Source organism: Patella vulgata, chromosome 9 (genome assembly GCF_932274485.2).
Source record: "Patella vulgata chromosome 9, xgPatVulg1.2, whole genome shotgun sequence".
In the NCBI taxonomy this organism is placed as follows: Eukaryota; Metazoa; Mollusca; class Gastropoda; family Patellidae; genus Patella; species Patella vulgata.
The window spans coordinates 16075198-16098378 of record NC_065887.2 but is presented as its reverse complement, the minus strand read 5'-3'; the positions used below and the strand labels follow the sequence as shown (position 1 = coordinate 16098378).

The 23181-nt window shown below is 38.1% G+C and overlaps 1 protein-coding gene across 6 annotated transcripts in view; it reads left to right on the top strand.

Annotated features, from left to right (window-relative positions):
• Positions 1 to 23181, top strand: part of LOC126832117 (PDF receptor) — a 129018-nt gene that overhangs the window by 54046 nt on the left and 51791 nt on the right. For all 6 annotated transcript variants that reach the window (XM_050562809.2, XM_050562810.1, XM_050562811.2 and 3 more), the window contains exon 2: positions 3990 to 4110. In XM_050562809.2, coding sequence (XP_050418766.1) covers positions 3990 to 4110 — 121 coding nt within the window. The remainder of the gene's footprint in view (positions 1 to 3989; positions 4111 to 23181) is intronic.

Genomic DNA, 23181 nt, shown 5'->3' with positions numbered 1-23181 from the left:
ACTTTTAGGGCAATATAGCGTGGACAAAAATCTTTGGGCTATTTTTAGGGTTAGGGTTAGCTTCCGATTGTTTAAGAGTTTTAAAGGTCTTTCAGCCTTGAAAAATAACTGGAAGCAAACCCAATCCTAACCCTAAAAATATTTTCCCTATGGGCAGGTGCGACGGGAAGTGTCTTAAAACTAGTCTACAGGATATTAATTACGGTTCCGTAAAAATGGTCACTTTATTCTAATAATCTCATTATGACATTTTCTGTATATTTTTGTTGGGCATAGGTGTATTCTTTATCCAAATGTGTAAAATTAGGTTGTAGAATATATATTGATTTCGGTGGGTTATCTTTTTAAGAAAGAAAGGGGGCCACGGTGGCTCGGTAACTTGGAGGTCCCGTGTTCGATACCTGCGTTGGTCGAGAAAGATCATCGGGATTTTCCGGCGTGGTGCCCCCCTCTGTTCAGTGGTTTAGGACGGAGGGCCTGACAAGGAACCAAGGTCCCTTGTACACATTTTCGTGCATTTAAAATGACCCTTGACAGTAAGGATTCGAAATAAAAGTAGGCCATAGCGCCGATGTCCGGGCAACATTCCCCCCATAGCACACTGCATGACGTATGTCCGTCTTCATTAGCCCAGTGCACAATACCATTTAACCTAACTTTCAATTGTCAGCTCGTCAAACGTTTCTGGTAGTTTTTTTGAGGGAGATTGATGAGAATTGCGAGAAGTCCTGCTTATTGCGTGATTGGTTGAAGTGTTATTTTGACATGGCAAGGATAATTTTATTTGCTACATAATTGGTCATTGTAATTTGCTACAATGGTATTTTGACAAATGAAGAAACCTTTCATTGACAACATAATAGGCCACTTAAAAGGTCATGTTTGTGTCATTCATCAAAGTCCTCATTTGTAAAACGCAGTTAAACTGCACTATAGTACATTGTGCTATGTAGTGTAGTCCACCATGAAGGGTGGGACTGCCGTAAAACTAGATTCCAAACATTGTGATTGAGCAATAATCATGGCGACCATCCCTGTGAAGTGTTATTTAGTTGAAAGTTGATCAAAGTTTGAATGAATCATAAATCGGATATTGTTTTATTATTTTATATAGAGTTTTCTAGTTTGGAAATACGGTTCAGTGGTCATAACATGTCAATCAATCAACGTCATATATCAATCCAGTAATTGATTGGATGTTCGGCTCGGTCTAATTACTGCAAATACTTGGATTATTTTTGTTTTGGACGTATTTGTTATCCAATTGTTAAAGATGCACCATGTAAGATTAGATAAAGAGCTGGCAGTTCTCGCTATATAGTTAAACAAAAGACAATGAAAAAAGAATATGTAGAAAATTTCAGCCTAATTATACTTCATTCAGAGCGGGGTTATGGACATTTGAAGAATGGTGTAGTCTCGATTATCATTGCTATCGTTGATACGGTAGTAAACAAAGCCTCGATTATCCATTTTAAAATTAAATTATTAACTGGCAATCATGTTTAAATACATTGATTATGGGCTTGGCATGTGAATACATGTTTAATTGACAATTTATGTAACATTTGAGGGAAAATGAAATATCTGCATTAGGTCTTAGGTCTTTCATTGAGTCAGGTGGCGTGATGCCCATCGCTTGACGGACCTCGTTGTGTTTATCCAGGTCCTCCGCTTTCCTCCGACTGCCTAAAGACCCATGCGCGTAAACGAATTACTGAAATAAAATTATAACATAAATTAGTTCCGAATTGAAATAGTCTGTGTTGAGTGGACGTAAACCTGATTTGCAGACTTAAGTTCTGGGCCTTTTTAAATATGCAATTCGTTTTCAGATAAGAAAAACTCGAAAACATCACTGAAACGTACAATTTGATTTCCTCCTGGCAACCGATGTACTGAATTAAATCTGTTTACTGTGCCCGTTGGTATAGAATAATTGGATCACACACTACAAATGCTTTTTGGGGAGACACGGTGGCTATATGGGTAAGACGCTGGCTCGCTAGCTTGAAGGTCGCGTGTTCGATCCCTGCATTGGCCGAGAAAGTTCATCGGGAATTTCCAACGTGGTTTCCCCTTGTCAGTGGTGCAGGACGGAGGGCATAACAAGGACAGCTATGTGGTCATTCGGATTAGACAAAAAACCGAGGTCCGGTGTATACATTGGCGTGCAAGTAAAAAATCCGTTGGCAGTTGGATTTCGATATGAGTAGGCCATAGTGCCGCTGCTCGGGCAAAATTCCCTCATAGCACACTGTATGGCGTATGCCCGTCTTCATTAGCTTAGTCGGGACAGAAAGAACAGTAGGACTTTAAACCCCATTTCATTTCACTACAAACGATTGAGGAAGACAGGCAGTCTTAGAGTTGGTAATGTCGTATGGAGCTTTACCTGACAATGTGAATTTTTATTTTTAAAGGATCATGGCCAATATTTAGAAATATTTGGTTCTGAGACGACAACAATTTGTTTTTATGTTCTTCAGGGTCTTGTTAAATAAATAACATGCAACTGAAATCATGTGAAAGGTGTTATTTGTAAAATTACAAAACTTAAAAGCTGATAATTAATAGCACTCGAACAACAAGTACTTTTTATATTAACATAAATCTTTTCCGAAAAGAAATAAGAAGGAAAGTTTTTACAGGTGTTCCTGAAGAACAGATTATTATATTGGTGTAGCCTTATTTTAATTTGGTACAGTTTCTGTTGCTCAAAGCAATGCATTACAATCTATTATACTTAAGTATAAGTGGGGTGGCGGTTTAGATAATAAAGTCTGTCAATAGGTCAAGTTGCGTGGTTTCGATCCCAAGCTTATGCTTGCCAAAGAGCAGGGTCGCTTATGTGCAACCTCGTGTGTTTTCTCCGGTTTCCTTCCACTGATAAAGTCCCCTGCCCGCAAGCGAATTATTGAGATAAAAACCGAACCATGTGTTAGTCTCGTAACTGTACGAAGGCTTCCTGTAACGCGTCACATAACGGTATTAGTTATGGTAGCGTACCCCATAGGGCCCTTTTGTATTACTCGTTGCTTTCTTCGGTTAGTTTGGTTCTGTCATGTCGGAAAAATGCCCATATTCCCAAATCAGAGGTAACCAGCATTATCAGCTCCTTAATCATTGCTACACGATTGCTTTCATTAGTCTTTACGTTGGCTGGTAGACTAATCAAATTAGTCGATACAACCCCGAGGGATTTTACTTCTACTAAACCCGTAACTGTTATATACAATGCCTGCATGGCGATGCGGGGAATATGACGCTGGTTCACTTTACTTCCTGGCGTCGGCCAAGAACATGTTCCTCGGGCTTTTCCAGGATGGTTTCAACCTTGTAAGTGATGCATGACGGAAGGAATGCCATGAAAAGGCATCTAGTGGATTGTACAAGATACCCGTGTATACCGTTGTGTTGGTAGCCCGTTAAAGATCCCCGGGCAATTAAAAATCGAAATAAGAATAGGCCAACATTTGCATAATATTGCTAGTTCATCGCGTACACCTGTCTTCATCAGCCTATTGGTGCATAAAAGTGAGACGTCAAACTCAACTCATTTATGCGTTTTCGGAAATAATAAGGTTTTTATAATTGGAGAAACATTAGCCCGTACAGATAATTTCTACGAGAATAAATGCTCTGACGTTATTTGATATACTTAATTACTGTAATCAGAAAATTTGGAAACGACACCTTTATAGATAGACGGGGAATACTATTTTTATTAAGAAAATGAATAGCCTGATTTTATTTGATAAAGGTTTTATATGGAATAATTAACCCACGAGCCTTCAGTAACTAGGACATAACTTTCAGCTACTTAGATTTGCATCAGCGATTACGGAGCTTATTATTGACGTTAATGCAAATTTAATGTAACTTTGCTATTTTATGTAATTTAAATGTCGATAGATATGTATCATCTCTTTGAAAACATAGAATTATTGCGATTTTTTATGTACAATCTGCGTGTATTTTTTTTCCAGGACGGGTACGACATCAGTAACGGTTCGGTGGTGGACGTTATGAGAAAACATTACACCAACAAAATCAACAACCTGGAGGAGTGTTTGTCAAGTTTCAGTGGTATAGAACCACCAGATGCGGGTAAGCTAATGAAACATTTTTGTATACCCTGCCCTGCCCGCAGATTTGTCGTGTGGTGCGGCTCCCCTGCAATTGTTTAGAATTAACGAGTGTTCATTTTACATTGTGGCTGAGTAAGTTGTAGCTTTTTAAATTGTGATGGAGGCGCGAGCTCACTAACCAGGTCCGTGGCTCGATCCCGGCGTGATTTTCCTAGTCGTCGGTGTAGGCTGGATGGCATGCCATGGAACAGTTTCTAGTCATTCAGATGGTATGAAACAGATCCGTTTACACGTTGGCTTTCACGTAATTTCACCCTTAGCACACTGCATGGACATTAAAACCCCATTGCGTGTATTTCATCCAACTCCAACTGACATTGAAAAGAGTGAGCTTTCCTTGCCAGGCCGTCCGCCATGTAAAACTGACATGCGGAAAGGAATCATGGAACCTCCTGGCTAACAGGCTAGAAGCATACCCAGTTAATTATGAAGGAATTGATGATAAATTTTCTACATTATTTATTCAGCAATAGCAGGATTTTAATTCTACAAATGTAGGATTTCCCTTGATTGGGAAGACCAAATATATTTTAACTGATCGTGGGAAGTTCTAAAAGAAATAGTCGTTGTTCTGTTTTAAGGTCTAAAAGAAGTGGTTGTTATTCTGTTTTAAGGTCTAAAAGAAGTGGTTGGTGTTCTGTTTAAGGGGACACACCTACCCTTTCCGGAACACCCGAAACCACTTTCTATCATTCTCATTTTCTCATCTGGTTAATACGATTAATAAAGACTCAATAATCGTTTGATAGTCAATGGCAAAGCATCTTTCCACCTTCAGTAAATAAATGATGGCAGAGGCGTAAATCCAATACACCCACCCGCCTCTCCTCCTATTTTTATTGATAACTGTTGTGTTATAACTTCATGGTTAAATGGAATTACGATAATCAAATCAAAACATAATCTTTATTTAAGAAATCACACGACCACAACTGAGAAAGTAAAGAATAGGATTTACCGATCGAATCTATTTAGAACATGTCTTTTTTGTTCTTATGTTTCTGGACAGCCATTAAAGATTGTGTGTAATGGGATAACAGTGCTTGGGTTTGTCGAAAACAATAACATCTTATTAGTTAACCATAACAAATTTATAGCAAAATGGAGTTGTCTTGTTGAGCAGAATGTTTATCGGGGCATTAAATTGATTACAATTATTTAGACATGTAGTGGTTTTTGTTTGGTAATGGCTTTTGGCGTTCTATCCATTATTCAATTGTGGTGGCACTTTGCAAAAATAAAAGATTTGAACAATATTTATTCTTAAGCTTACCGAAAAACAATGAGTACTGCTATATTGTTTGAAAAATGATACTCTTTTTTTTAAATATTGCCCGGATCTGGATTCTAATTTTTGATTTAAATGTGTAGATTCGCAGTATACCGTAGCCTTTTTTTATATCCATAGCTGAAATTAGTTCAAACATTTCAAGACTGGGCTCATTCGACACTAGGATTGTTACTATTTTCAAAAAAATAAAACTTTGGCTGCCCACAGTACCTTATTCGGCCTGATCAGTCCGTAACGGTGACCTCATTGTGATTGTATTAAAGATTGGCGGGCATTTACAAAATACTACAAGTGACCACCGGGAACAACGCCTTAGGACATAATCGGAAATTGTTTAAAAGTTTATAAGGATAAGGTTCCTCATAGTTCGAACAAAATAGACACATATTAATTTCAAATCTATCAGATTGGAAGTCGCCTAAATTCAGACTAATCTGAACAATGTACGTAGGTTTCAATCACACTTAATGTAGTCAGACACGTTTCGAGAGGGTCGTGGTTGGGGGCGGTGGCGGTGTCTTCCCCTACTCGTGCAGAGCATATATTATTTCTCCTACATTCATCGAAGTAACGCTGACCAAACCACTTCAGCCCGATACATACTTGAATGCATCTAAATAATATACAGACATATTGTCTACGTGCTTTTAATTTTAGAAAATTCACAGGTAATCCACCAGACCTTGCGCCAAACTTGAACAGCCAATTCTTTCTCTAACTGAAACATAATGAATCTGTAAAATGCTATACTTGAGCAGATTTCACGTTTCTGAAGATGTTTAATTAATATGGACTGTCAATAATGATATACCGCATGATTATCGTGGTATTATTGATATTAAAGGTAATTACATATTTATACAATTAACGCAGACAATTATAGCACCAGAGATGAAAAAACCAAGCCCGGATTTTATCGGTGCGTTGTGTAATGAACCTAACTCTACTTAATTACATTACCAGAAATCGTTTAGAGATAACACACTTCCTGTGATAAGAATCAATAAAACGTTAATTGGTTCAAGACAATAAATAAAGGGTACCCTCCCTTTTCGACTACATCCCATATGACCTAATGATTTTATTATTCTATGCCATATATCAACTCTCTACATTGTAGGTAAAATAGATTCGTTCGTAAAAAAAAAGGTTTGCGTTATCACTTCCGGTGGAAGTGAACGTTAAAAAATAACATTGCGTGACACATCTTGAGATACGCAAACTGGAAGTAGTTTACGTGTAAACATGCAACTTTCCACCCTAAATTTTAACGTAACCAACCTCTTAACTCTCTTATGCTTCCTCTTCAAAATCATGAATATTCACCAAAACCTGGAAGAAAATGTATATTCAAACCCTTGGTGTTCTTTGTCCATGTAACAAGCCATCTTTATTTACCGTGAACAAAATTGACGGGCCTGTTATAAACCCGGTCGAATGAAAGCCAGGAGATTATCTAACGTTTTTTTTTATTATTTTGTTTTCTTAATTTGAGGTTAAATAATCAATCTGGGGACATTTTAGCGTGGGTTAAGCTGTCAGTAATTTGATATTTACCGATAAATGCAAATATCGCATCGCTACTTTAAAAGCGTGTGTGGGGTCAAAATGATCTCGGTGTTGCACAAGTCAAGTAAGAGTTGTCCCCCTACCCGCAATAAATCCCTTAATTCTTGCATTATAAACAAACATGAATCGTGACGCCGAATTAGGATTAATTTTAAAAAACAACAAAAAGGCATAGATATAGCTCACGAAGAGAGAAATTTTACGATAAAAAAAATAAGAGTGTTGGATATTGAACTGGCATGCATCAAATGGATTTTTTGAAATGGCATTTTTGATAAAATTTCATGGGCGTCAACATCTTGTTTTAGGACTAGTTAGCTCCCTTATGTTTATGATAATGTAAAAGCCGGATAATCTAGCCTATGACCTATTTTTTTTCAAATATTGACAACGCATCCAAACTAATATTCGTCGAATATTTTTCTGTATGATAGAGACGAATTTATCTCTTGAATAGCATTTACTATGGGTATCAACAACGTGGCAACGTTTTTTCGGCAGAACATAATGTTTAAAATATTGTACCTTGTCAAGAGGTGCAAGACGAAAACCAAGATCCCGTTTACAAATTGGCGTGCATGCAGGACGATGATTGGCAGTTGGAATTCGAATTAAGAGTGTGACGTCTCTGTCCAGGCCAAATTTCCCTCTGTACATACTGCATGGCGTATTGCAGTCTTCATTAATCCAGTTAGTGCAGAAAGTTAGACGTTAAACTATTTTTAAATCCAGTAAGCAAACGTTATCATGCAACTCGTCATTTTCTTTATTGTTTGAAAATGTGATTTCAATTTTTATTATATACATGTATTACCAATTAGAAACAAATTCTAATATCAAGATAAGTGTTCGTGATCCGCCTACGTCGATTCTTTCTGTAATCAGGACTGCTTCGTTTAATAAGTTCTACTGGTTTAAAATCTTTTATATTTCAATACATGCGGCGCAATTATTATACTATATATAATTCCCATTAAGTTATTTTGTTGGGTCTTTTTCGTGTGGGTGTTTAAAATAAAAAAAAACACAGAATGCAATTGGAATTCAAATGAAAAAAAAATGGATCTACTTTATTTATGTACTTTGTTTAGATGATATATCTTCATCAATTATCAATTTTGTTTTGTCAGTTGAAAGGTTCGCCCAATTATATACTTTATTTGCTTGCTATATTTTTGACAAAATAACAGTCCCGTCAAGCTTAAAGATACATTATGGGAGATTAGATAAAGAGCTGACAGTTCTCGCTATAATAATTAAAAACTAGATAATGTAAAAGGAATATGCTGAAAATTCCAGTCAAATTGATTCACTCTGAACTGAGAATTTAGCGATTGAATTTTCGGCCTAGCCTCGGTCATCATTACTAAAGTCGGTACGATAAAAACATAGTCTCGATTATACAGTTCATGATTTAATAATAAATGAAATTTGAGCAGCAAATCGGATCCAAATCCAGTAAATATCAAAGGCTAGCGATCACATCGAGGTAACTTTGTCCTATATCATCTTTAGTGCATTGACCTGATAATTAGGGTTATAGTGTAGTAATATCATAAATACGGTATAGACGCGGTATGGTGTTACGGTTGGTATTCATAAATACGATATTTACGTGGCAATATTTATTCGTGAACACAATGGTTACGAGGTAATCTTTTTTCGTAAACAGTTTGGTTACAAGGTAATTGTTTTTATTAAACAGTTTTGTTACGAGATTATTCGTAAACACCGTGATTACAAGGTAATTATTTTTTTCGTTTTTCGTAAACACCGTGATCTTTAATGCACTGACCTCATAATTAATGTCTGTAGGTAGTCTTATAACATAAATACGGTATCGAAGAAGTAATGGGTTAGAGTTGTCTGAATGTCTTGGTTGACTCGACTTTAACATAACTAGGTCCCTGCATAGATGAGACAACTGATGTGTCATGGTCTCGCACTTACTTCTCTAGAGTCAAAGACATTTCTGTGAAAAGTTCTTCTCTTTTCACTGGCGTTTTACAATTAGTTCTCTAATGAAGAAGAGGAAGTCGATTCCAGCAATATCTTCCGTATTGGGGAAAGGCTTTGAAAACATGTGAATGGAAAGTTCCCAGGGTTTGGCTTTTCATAGTCAATCACCGTGTGTAATTCACGTATCCCGATTAGACGAGTTTCGTTACGGTAAATACGCTCTTTCTTGTCAACAGAATTAAAGCTTAAAGTTAGAACGTAAACATCTAATTACGTTTCTTGTACGAAATATCTTTTTATACGTCCCCGAAGAATCCAAACATGTCTTGATCTTCATTTCCTGCAAACACAGATAACCACGATACAATAAATGGATTCTACCTCAATGACAGGTATAGTACGTGTACCGCGTCTAGGTTAAAGGTACATTATGTAAGAGTAAAATCTGCCTATGCCAGATCTTGCTTTTGGTTTCAGATATAATATAAATTATTAATTAGAAATGTATTCACAATCCTTAATCAACTATCTAGACTATCGGATGGTTGTGATGTTGAATGGATTGAAGCACGGTCTCCATTTAATAATTTAATTAAAATGGATAACCCAAACTTTCTTTACCGGAATGAAAATCGAGAGTACTCTATTCTTCAAACATTAAACAAATCCTAGAACTCTACTCCCCAATATGACATACTAGAAGGATACCCTACCCGGCTTGGCCCGAGGTCTAATTTCGCCTAGGGCCCAAAGGCTGCCTGGGAGTCATCGCCACAAGGCCTATGTTACCCCCCGGTCCGAGCTACCCCTATACACCAAATTTCAGCCTCGGGACAGCCCTAGTGTAGCCGCCAAGCCTGACCAGACAGACAAACAAACGACAGTCACAATTATTAGTATAGATGTCACCCTGACACTTGCACGATTTTTGATACAGCAAAGCCACGCAATGCTTCGTGGCAAGACGTGTCACATTGGTGGTAGCCGTGTTTCCGCCCTGTTCGCGCATTGTACACGCATAAGTCACGCACTGTTTACGCAATGCGCGGTCAAAAATGGACCCCAATTGTCAGCATTGCGATCCAATGACACTACATGTTTACGCATAGGTTAAGTATTCTTCGCGCATTTGCCATGCCAGACGCTTGTAGTGGATTTCGATGGCACGCACTGATACGTATTGATACGCACCGTCGGCAGAGTTCGCACAGTATTCACACATGGTTCACGCACATGTCACAAATGTTGATGCGTGCCGAAATTTTGAGAATTTCAAAATTCTCTCTACGACATGACACACACGCCCTCACCTTTCACACACTCCCCACGCTCGTTCCCGAAGACTTTAATCATCGACACGCCGAAGTGCGCGCCATTACGCAAACGAAAATCGTGCCAGAATCCCTTTAGTTAAGCAAGGCTGACACTTGCACGATTCCGTGGCACGCATTGGCACGACTCGAGTCGTGCCAGTGCGCAAACTAGTCGTAAACTGGCGTGAAGTGTAAGTAAACCCGTCGTAACTGCGTGCCATGTCGGGACGAGAATTTTGAAATGTTCAAAATTTTGGTCATGACAAAAGTTAGCGACCGGGCCGTGAACTATGCGCAAACTGTTCGTGAACTCGTCGTGAACACGTCGGGGCGATGCGGGAGAATGCGTGCCAGTGTCACGAACTGCCACGAATAGTTCACGACTAGTTCACGACTAGTTGACGACTACTGCGCGACTGTGGCGTTCGCGTCGGTGCAGGTGTATATATAGGGCTTCCTGGACACTGCTCGCCATTCCAGAGATCGCCAGCGAAGAGACATCTTATCACAGAGACAGCATTGGGTGGCTTCTTCATGGCGATGTGCTTGCCGTCCACAGCCCCCAGACAGTTGTGGTAGTTCCATCTGGAGCTGAACCTGGCAGTAACTTCCTTCCACTCCTCTTCAGTTTGTAGACCGCGATGGCTTTACACACCTCGGGTATGAACTTCCAAATGGTACTTGCTTCAACCCTAAAGCTGTACTGCAGACTTGGATAAGAATTTCCAGTGGCTAGGAAGCGGAGGGTGACTTGAAGCGGTTCCCTGATGAATGTGGACTGCTTCTGGAGGCGAGGGGTTAACTTCTCAACCATCTCTTGGAACAGGTCAGGTGTGATTCTGAGGTAATTTTTGTAGCCCCTTTGATCTTCCTTGTGGAGTTCAGTCAGTAAACTGTCATACTGTCCAAACTCTTGCCTTCTGGTCAACCATTCCCTGACCCACACTTTCCTTTGTGTCTTTCTTCGAGGTGGGGTTGCCTTTTCTGGCTCTTCTGCCTCTTCCAGCCTTTTCTGCTGCTCTTGAACAATGGCTAGAGCAGCTGCCAGGTATAGGCATCTTCTCTTCCCTGCAATGATTGTGTCTCTGACATTCAGCATGTTGTCTCTTCCACAGCTAATCCAAAAATGACCAGGGGTTGGGAGGCCCCCTTTTTATATGGCGTGCCCAAGTCGGCACGACACCATCCGAATTGCGCAAGCTCGTCGTGCCAATGCGGGAAATGCGTAAACAATGCGCAAACTATGCGTGAATTCGTCGTGCCAGTTCGTGTCAATGTGGACACTGATGGGCACGCATTCGTGAACTATGCGTGAACTAGTCGTGAACAGTGCGGGAGCCTCCCGGTTCGTGCCCCAAAATGGCAGGACTTGCCACGACAAAATCGTGGCCAAAAGTCGTGCAAGTGTCAGCCTGGCTTTAGGCTGACTTGTTTGAACTAAATCCATGTCCGTGTAGGCGACACATTATCCCCAAATAACTAATGCTTCATAAATATATTGGGAATCTAATGACTAGCGATAACCCTAAGTTGGAGTAGTTATTTAAGAGAACGTCGTGAAATGAGCAACTGTATCTAGCAATTTATAACAGACCGGCGGCACTGTTGGACTATATTACATTAAGTCAGGCAATTGGTTTCCCGCTTAGAACGATTTTTTATTTATATCTAAATAAATAAAAAACACGTAACACAATTCTTTATATTCACTTTCGTTAAATAATGGATATAAGGCCCATGTTATTATCGTAAACACTAATATGGCAGACTAGCTTTAATGTCACATGAACAAATGTGTCAGTGTCACGCACTAGTAGCCAGGCGACGCTGATCGCTAGACCTAGCATCTCAAAATAGTATTGGGTCGTGTATGGATATTACACCCCTCCCTAAAAAGAACCTAATGGATTGGTTGTATATTATCACAAACGTTAATATAGCATGCCGGTGTTAATGGCACACGCACAAAAGTATCAATGTCACGCACGTAGTTGATGTCTGGCCCAGGGCCCTTGGGAAGAAAAGAAATGTGCTGGGGCGAGACCTTTTTTGCCCCCCCCTCCTCCTTTCCAACACTAGTCACATCTAGATGATACACTACAATAAAAAAATTCATGCATAATTGCCTAATTTAATTTTGAACTTTGATATTCATGGACCCCATCAACTCTTGTGGGCCCAGGGGCGGCGCACCCGCTGCACCCCCTCTCGTGAGGCCTGGTCTAACCGATGAAGCTGTTCGCTAGACAAGCATCTTAAAATGGTATTTTGTGTAGCAATTTATCACGTGTAGTTATAATATCGCTTAATACGTAATTCATATAAGTACTATTTTAACCCAAGGTCCTAGTTTGTTACGCACCTTTGTGAGACCTTGTGGGTTGAAAATATGAATAAATACAATGATTGTTTTGGTATTCAAAGTTACCACAAAACCAGATTAAGTACAAAACCAGATTAAATACCAAAACCAGATAAAATACAAAACCAGATTAAATACCAAAAACCAGATAAAATACAAAACCAGATTAAATACCAACACCTGATAAAATACAAAACCAGATAAAATACAAAACCAGATTAAATACCAACACCAGATAAAATACAAAACCAGATTAAATACCAACACCAGATTAAATACCAAATATGAAAACAGGAGAACAAAAACAATCGGATAGGTCTATTTAAGAACCTTTTAAAATAAATAAAGGAGAGAAAATAGTGTATTTCATTACATTCTTCACATGGATGAGTTCCTAAATTGCTGACTTGAGTCATTTCCACATTCTACATGTCTAAATTAATAATGGACAATGGTTCTCTATTGGCACCATTATCCATCTTGCTAACTCACATACGTTCCATTCCTGTACATCATGAAAAGACAGCCGTCCGAGTTCGGGTTTCCAACATCGTGTTGTGCTACTTGTGAATCAACCAAGTGCAAATTATCAGAATTAGAATCTTGGACATGTTAATAAGGCAGGAAGTTATTTGTCATCTCTAAATCTCCGTTCAGAAAAGAGTGCTAACGAAGCTTATATGAAAATGATACCCTTTCAGTACCGTTTGCGTTGATCCGATGATGGTTTTTTTGGTGTGTGTGTGCATATAAATCTATGCATGATCCATCATCTGAAGTTCTTAATTTCCGTTAACTGTTTGCGAATACTGAATAATGATTGGTTTTCAGCTATGGGAATAGATTGGTCATTAAAGATAAAAAAAAATGTTATTGATGTTTTTGTGAGTTGAACAATTTACTGCTTAAGGATATAAAATGTAATGAAATGAAATTTGGTTTAACGTCCTACTGTTCGCTTAAGGATATAGGGCTCTGATTTGTTTTATACATGCCTTTTATGATAAGATAATTTAATGATAAAACATTGTGTGTATGTAAAGCAGAAGAAATTTAAATAAAACAAGAAAAATCCGCTATAGTAACTGGATTGATAATGATAAATCGAATGTGTTTTTATTAGAAAGGATTACATAGTTTTGTTTTCATTAAAAAGGAGAAATATCGAAAGATACGGAATTAATGAGGATTTTTTTTTGTTTCAAACGTGTCATTTAACCATTCATAATGGTCTATTTAAAACGAAACATACATTTTAAAAATATATTGATACTTTGAAAAAAGATAATAAATCTATTACTTTTTTTAATTCAAAAGCTAATGCCAACTTTGAATCCAAAACAAATTGATAGATGCATTCTGAATATTGGTACCCACTGATTTGGAATCCAACGTATATAACAGACAACCTCTTTACTGGTATGATAAACGTATTTCGTTTTATTTTGAAAGCAAGAGCCATAATTGTAAAATATGGACTCTGACTAGTAGTATTTTGTAGGGATGCAAGAACTTCTTAGTATAGTTCTGACCTGTTGAGCGTTTACATCATTTGAGTGACGGGCAATTGGTATACAACTTCAAAAATCCATAGTGCTCCTCCGTATGATCCAACAAAAAGTTTGACAAAAAAATCTCTTATAGTATGAAGACTTATAGTGTGTTTTCCACAAAGTTAAAGGATGGATCTGTAATTGGTAATAAACAATTTAGTGTAATGGCCCAATACAAAATAAAATCAACAGTACACTAACACCGTATTATTGAAGACTGGAGCATAACAATACCACCGTGTAGTTAGTGGAATAGTCGTTTGTTCCGTGGGGCTATAGGTGACTAAAATGTTATACTTTCGTGTCACGCATACTCATTTCTGTACGGGAATTTTGAAGCCTTTGTGCATGTAACAAGGTTTGCCCCGATCATCCCCTGTAACTGTTTTGCTACGTTCTCGGCACGGGTCCCCAGGTTTGAACACGTTTATATCTACCGTAGAGCGTGACGGCCCAAACACAATGAAGGTGTGAATGGGGCTTTAGATTTTATTACAGCGATCTCTCATTCACTGGGCTTCTGATAAAGGCTAGAGAAGCCTAGTAGAAACGCCGCTGCATATAAAACATAAGTAATTGATATTCCATGTAGTTATTTTTATTTATTTATTGTCAATTACTAAATGCCATTTAAACAACAGATAAGATGGTATAATGATGCGTGCTAAGATCTATTGACAATAAGATTGGTTGTTCTCGAGAAGACATGTGTTGGGTTGTCAATATGGTGGAGTATTGGCTGACTTGTATTTGGAATAATTCATACTTTTATTTCATAGACCAGCTTTAAACTGACAGGTGATCTCAAATTGTGTATAGTAATAATCTTGAACTCAAACAAAAACTGTGTCATTGACAGGTTTCTTGATACAGTCATAAGTTCAGGGGATAATACTATCTTACAACACGCACTTCCGGTCGTTGACGTGGTGTATGTCTGATTTTAATTTGTGATTGGTCAAATGTCTAGTTTAGATTTGTCAGGAATTAGCTGTCACGTAAGATGGTTATTTTATAAAGCAGTCATTTTATACGTTTATTAGTCTTGGACACCCAGAACCTGCTAGTCTTCAACGTACGCCTGAATGATATAGAGACTATAGGTTTATGCATAAAACAAGTTATAAAAATGGAAACGGTCGTGTGGTCATTTTGAAAAGAGAGAAACACAATCTAAGTCATTTCGGGACTAACATATTGTTCAATTTTATTTCAACCATTCCCTTGTGCGTGGGGGGTTTTAGTAGTGGGGGAAAACCGGGGGACCCGAAGAACACCCACGAGTTGAACAGGCGACCATACTCCTTGTCACGCAGTGAATCGAAAACACGCCACTTGATTAAATGACAGACCTTATGATCTAACACTCACGCGTTTATCCATTCGGCCACCCCTTGATGTTAACAATTCGACGAAAGAAGTTAAAATGACAATTTACAATTATAGACACGCACGCCCGTGCATGTTACATGTACCGGTAATTAATATTCATGTGTCATGACCTACCAATAGACAACTATTTTCAGCTGTAAGTTGAAACGCTGCAAAATAAATTATCATTGGGGCATTCTCATATTTTCCGACGTACATGAGCAATTACCATAGAATGCATCAACCCGATACTTCATTGTGGACAGTTTCGTATTGAATTACTAATCATGGATTATTGGTCTACGTTTAGAACAATCATAAAGGGAAATATGAAGCGTGAAAGTTAGTTATGAGGCGCCGATTGAGACTTTATTGTCAACTCAAAATATATATGCTAAAATTTATAGATATGAAAACTTGGTTTCTATGATGCTTTTTATTTCTTTGATAAACATAAAATTGATGCTCAACTCCAAATATATGACATGTAAACATAAACTTGACAAACTAAATATTTATGCGGAACTTTTTAAATACATGCAACGGTAGACTTGGATTGCCGGCTTTAGAAGTTTGCTTTGTCTACGTCTTGTTAGTCGAGTGTAGGAGTCGTTCCGTCCCAAAACTAAGCTTTCGGAAAATTGGCGGGGTTTTCTGAATGATGAGTGTGCGAATATTGAACTACTAACACCTGATGCACAAATAGTTGGCATAATTATACACGGATAAAGTTTTCCCCAACTAATAATACAATAAATGTTACGGGTCCAGTCAACTTGCTTCTGCATCTACTCAACTATTAAATCACTTCCAAATACCAAAACATGTACAAATGGGTTTTAAATAAAATGATCATAAGCTTTATTTTAAATTACATTTTGTACGGACGACCCGTTACAGGTATTTTATCTTTTAAAAGGTTGCATTTTATAATTCTACTGGTTTTGATTCGATTAAGAAGCGCGAAAAATAGTTGTAGATTTACTATAGTAGGTGTCGTGGCGAAATATTACCCCGTATAAAATGCGTAATGGTGTCGGATTCCCTTTTCAGAACGATGATTGCTATAAAATCGATTTTCCAGAGGAAATAAAATCGTATCGGGTCGCTTAAGACACGAAGAGATTACATGCACTCCACCCTTTGTTGGTGATTCTATATCTGTCAGAATACTGACATGTGACAAAATATTATTAGTATTTAAAAATAGCAGACAAAACATTTCTTGACACGAAATTTGTTTATGTTTGTGGTGTCGGGGGAATGAGACGCCTTCGTCTTTACTTCTTATAAATTAAATTCCAGAATAATTTTTTTCAAAGACAAATGAATTGAAACGCGATTTAATTTCCTGCTTTTCTGCACTAACTCTATAAATCAAAGTACTTCGTTCTGATTGTGTTTTTTTCCTCTTTGACCTTTATTCTGGCGTGGCGATCTGTAACAGCTAATATAGTGAATGGAACAACCCAATGTCTGAATGTAGCGTCTTTGATTTATGTTAAAGATGCATTATGTAAGAGATAAATCTACGTATGACCGAGATTTAAATAGATTAAAAGACCCGCCACATCTTGAGACACTTATAACTTCGCTCAGAATAAAGTGGATTGTCTGAATTTAATGTATTTATTTTTAGGTATCTATTGCTGAACTATTATAGTAACAACGACCAGATCTTTATCTAAATCTTAAAATTATAATCCTTTAAATAAAGTACTGAAATGGTATGCATGTTTTGTAGGGTTAACGCGAGCTTAACGTCTTCTTCCACTTAGGATGATATCGCAAACAACTATTTACCATAGCCTCGTCCCCTCTCACTGGCGCCACTGTAATAACATAAAATATGCTTCTTTTCTAAAAAAAATAAAAAGAACACACATAATCGCGAACCATTGTCTTAAAATAGGGTTATATATATAATATATATATATTATTATTTTTCCTTCCTATACCAATATAATTAGTGTTAAATTTCTATATCCTCGTTAAAATACGTTATTAAGTTATCTTGTCTTTTCTAAAAATAAATCTAAAACATGCACAAAGTCACAAAGTGAATTATCTTTTTTAATTGTGTTTTATTCTTTAGCGTCAATTTTTTTTAAAAAGTTTCTTTAACGCGCGCGGTTATCAGTGCTGGATATCTGTCTGATCTTATAAGTTCTTGATTGGCAGAATAATATCTGCCCATTTTTCGACCCATTGTTTTCAAGTGGGATTATATCCTTTAGGAAACACTTATCTCTTGTTCCTAGACTAAGTTAATTAGCTTTTAAAGGCGAAATCGTTCCTTTCAACTTGGTTATTGGCATAATTTAAGGTATTTTATCTTGTCTAAATGAACCCCGTTTTTATGGAGTTCTTCATTATTTTTCTTGGAGTTTAAAAACTAATTTCTGTTACAATTATATTTTTGGTTTTTGATTTAGCAGACAAAGAAATGAAATGGGGTTTAACGTCCCACAGTTCTGCCCCGACTAGGCTAATGAAGACGGGCATACGACATACAGTGTGCTATGGTTGACATTTTGAACGGAAAGCTGCGCTACGGCCTACTCTTATATCGAATTCCAACTGCCAAGGGATCTTTTACGTGTACTTCAATGTGTACACGGTGCCTCGGCTTTTGATCCCATCCGAACGACTAGACAACCGTTCTTGACAGGCCCTCCGCCCTGCACCACTGACAAGGAGCAAACACGCCGGAGAACCCCGATGAACTATCTCGGCCAACACCAGGATCGAACCCGGGACCACCAGGCTAGCGAGTCAGCGTCTTACTCACTTAGCCACCGTGGCTCCATTTAGAAAACAAGTTGTGATTTATGCAGAGGTCACTTGATGGTCGTAGACTATTATAAGCTATAGTTCTTGTAAAAAAAACAGCAAATGAAATGATGAAACACAACAACAACAACAAAAAAAATAAAACACCCCCCCCCCCTCCTTAAAAAAACAAACAAAACAACAACAGTGCAATCAGAATTTAAAACAAACCCAACAACCAAGCAAACAAAAAATAAAGCCGAACCACAACCATGCATCTATCTTTATTATAAGATCTTGTAAATGGGTTAAGTTTATCAATATTCCACTTACAAAATTATGATCGATTCAGGCTCTCTCTCTATTTCCGTTTATTAAGGGTATTGACAAATTAATTACTTAGGTTAGTTTACGAGATCGCTATCACAAACAGAGGTCACGCTATTATTCGCTTGAATGGAACCGGTAATGTAGGATTAAGGAGAAAGTCTCTCCTCTCTTTTGACTTGGAATCAGCATTTATACAAGTTTCTTCGTTTGGAGAGTGACACATGAGAGATGATAATCTATTTTCTCGCGAATAGATTGATCGAGAGAAATTCAGCTGTTATAAAAGAAGCGACTGGTAAAAATATAATCACATGATAACCGAGTCTAATGTGATGGATGATGCCAATGGAAAGCAGGCACGTCCAGAGCGGGGGGGTGGGCGGGGGGGGGGGGGGCTCGCTCTCCACTCATCTCCTATAGAGGTATGCACCTAAATAACAGAATATTATCAAATTTGTGGGTAATTCCACATACCTCACTTAAAACTTGACATTATCCCAACCTTGGACCTGCAGATGGGTGGGTGCGGGTTCGAAAATCAATGGCTAGAAGCCTTTTCACACACAAATCGTCAAAAGTATACTTAAGTTTTCATTGGGTTTCTCGGAGCGGGTGTACGCAAAACAAACCAAACATGGGTGTGCAGAGTTTTGGTGTTGCCGTGGATCTGATTACCTTCTAATTCAAATTAAGTAGGACAGATTTTACATCAAAATTAATGGCGATAATTTCATATTCCGCTAATGGTTTGGATGCCTGCTTGAAATGGATGACCGGGTCCGTCAAAATGTTAAGAAAGCGACAATTTACTGTGTCTGAAAGTTTTGGAGTCGTTTGAAAATGGTTGCTGAAAATTTGTAGATGATTAATTTTTAAAAACTCTTTTAGAACGTTCGTCTGAATGTGACCTGATATACCGACATTTCCATGGGGTAATTAAACGCTGATGTTACATAATGAAATGAAATATTGTCCAACTTTTCTGGAAATAAAATGAAACCATATGTTAGTCCCGAAATGACCTAGTTTGTGTCGAGTAGACGTTAAAGCCCATTGCCCGGACAGCGGCACTCCGGCCTACTCTTATATCCAATTCCAACTGCCAAGGAATCTTTTACGTGCACGGCAATTTGTACACGGGACCTCAGTTTTTCGTCCCATCCGAACGACTATACGTTGTCCCTTTCCAGGCCCTCTGTTCTGCACCACTGACAAGGGTGAACCACGCTGGAAAATCCCTATGAACTTTCTCGGCCAATGCAGGCATCGAAAACGCGACCTCCAATTTAGCGAGCCAACGTCTTACCCGCTGAGCCACCGTGCCCCCCCCCCCCAATAGTTGAGGAAACATAATACTAACCTAGATGTTACAGATGCTGCCAGATATAATAAATATTAACATACATACGAGATGACGTCCAATCTATTCAGAGGTCGTTAAATATCTTGAAATAACAAATTTATGTCTCAGTGTCTTTAGACTTTGTCTTGATTCAATTTATATAAACAATCTGTATATTTATGTCTGGTTGTCGAGAAGAAGATATCAATAATTCTTATTTGTCTATGCCATCATTTATTTTACAAAGACCGTTTAGACTAATATGGGGTCTTAGGAGGAAACAGGAAGATCAGGAGAAAACCCAAGGAGTTAGACATGCGACCCTAATCTTTGTCACGTATAACTGGATCGAAACCACGCCCCTTGACTCAATGACAGATCTTATGATCTAAAGTATGAGGTGGGGGGGGGGCGCAATCGGATGCCTTTCCTAATTATAATTATGAATGTAAAAACTTTACCACTTTGTGCTATATTCACCGTTCGCGGTCATTTCTCTCTTTTCTTCTGGGGGGGGGGGGATCTGGTGATTTAACATGTGCGCGTGAAATTACAGGGTATATCATTGAGTCAAGTGGTGGGGTTTCGATTCCCACCTGAACGTGACAACCCCGTGAAAAGACCCCTATTGAAATAAAATTAAACTATATGTTAGTCAAGTGAATGCTAAACTCTGTTCTTCTATCCTCTTCTCGCAATCAACCGTTCATGATTGCGCCTTCACGAAGTTCACTGCGAACTAGGTTGTTGTAGACGTAGTCGAGCCCAACAAGGGTAGGAGTTGTTCTTAGCAGTGGGAGAAAACCGGAGGACCCGGGGAAAACCCACGATGTTAGACAGGCGACCCTACTCCTTGCCACGTACAGTAACTCACAATCGATTCTTAGCATTATTTATATGTGTGTGGAAGTAAACGCTTGAGTACCGACAGATTTTTATTCCAAAAGATAAATCACCAAATATAATCGATTAAAAAAGCTAGGACCTTCCACACAGCTATAAATACTGGCGTGTGCTGATAAGGGCATGCTTAGTTGTTCTAGAATACCTAAGACCACTTCTTAGTTGGTCGGCACAAAGTCAGTACTACGTTGTTTTGTTGTATATAGACGATATGAATAATTTCTGAAAAACAAAGGAAATCATCCGGATTAACTTTACCCCCCCCCCTCTCCGGCCCCCCAGAAGAACACAGTAATTCACGGGATACAAACAATTAATTGAAATTCTGGAACATTACTAATTATAGAATAATTTGATTCCCCTTGTACACTTTTATATGCGGGGCTCTACATGATTAATAATCCTAAATCTGACCACATTGGCTGAATTTAAAAGTTCAAAACTGGACTGAGTGTTTGTCATTGCTCTAAATGAACTCGCTAGACACCCCACCCCAGACGTGATCCCGTTATTAGACAATGCGATCTACAGTCCAGAGAGGCAATTAAACAAAGAATCATATTTAAGCCTTTTGGATATTGGCAGTGTGGCGTGTTGGGTGATCTTCTTATTGTAGATTGCATGCAATCAATACGAGTTGAAGTTAACATTATAGTGCACTGCGCTTATATGATACACGGAAACCTGATCGACAGAGTTAGCGTTCGCTGACCAGTTTCTACAGATGGTCGGCACAAGTGTATTCTACCATCCCACATTTTTGAGTTTTTGTTCGTAGGTAATTTTGCATTCTTCAAAATAGATATATGTGAGTAGTCTCCAGAAATTAACCCATATAACAAGTACATCGTCATGGAGTATATAGATATACCAGAGAATGACTCTCAGATACAGCAAGTTCCAAAAATTTCAAAAGGGCGGGAGAGAATCCTCCTAGACTTTAAGGTCTACCAACCTACTCAAAATATAGCTCCCGCGCCACTGTATGATACCTAAAATTTATCGCGGACTTTAAAGTTTGTGTTCGCCATATGCATTTTTCGGAAAATATCAAATTTTCCACAGTTTAATCCATGCTGAAATGTACCCAGGTTGATTATATGAGCTTTAACAAAATCAAAATAACAGCAGTAGATATCACCCAGGCTTGGACTGAAACAGGCCCACAATTAGACTTCATCAAAACTTACAGGCGGCGCCGGTTAGTGTTGACTATATCCTATACAACATCTACAGTTTATGCCGAATGTTCATATTTTACTACCGGTTAGAAACCATTGCTCCTGTTATATTTTATTTCCTGGTAGGAAGACGGAACCATTATAAAGCGTGCGCGTTATGTCACAAGGTCTGTCATTGATTCAAATGGCGTGGTTTCGATTCCCCGGTAGTAGGGTCGCCTGTCCAATCTCGTGGGTTTTCTCTGGGTCCTTCGATTTCCACCCACTGCTAATGACCGGTATTCGCTAGCGAATTATTGAAATAAAATTGAACAATATGTTAGTTCCGAAATGACAGTTTGTTTCGAGTGGACGTCACCCCCCCCCCCTCTCTCTCTCTGAACATAACAGGAAGTACGTTAAGTATAAATGTTGATTTATTTCTGTCATGTTTGGGTGAATTTTAATGATTTTGAGGGGGAAGAAGCCGGAAGCAAACAGACGTTCATTTGGAGAATTTGCCATGAAAGATATCATTTTCCCAATAAATTCATTAGTATAAAATCGAGCCGATCATCCCCTTCAAGATGTTGATGAAATGATTGTTGTATACACGTTGAGCTATTTGAAGATATAAAGTTTTATATTCCACGGAATGTTTAAACATAAGTTACAGGTTGAGATATGGCATGACATTAACAGTGACGACCATAGGACCATTATTAGCACCTTTATCTTCTCATTTTATCGCATCATTTAGGTCACACCAATGTGATTTTCTGTTTTTCAGGAATACCTGTACAATTTTTCCTTCTTATTTCTTCTGGAAAAAACTTTATTTAAAATCCAAAAGTACTTGGCTGTGTTGTTCCAAAGCTATTTGTTCCAAATTTTAAAGTTTTGAAATTTTAAACAAAACAGTTATTTATTTACCAAGACCTTGGAGAACAGAAATTCAGATTGGTGTGGCCTTAGCCATGATATTTCGCATTGAATGCCATTGCTCATCCTCATTAACCCATAACAATTTAATTCGACATATAAAATGAAATCTAGTCAAACTTGATATCGATTATAAAGATTTAAAATACAGATGTGATGTCAT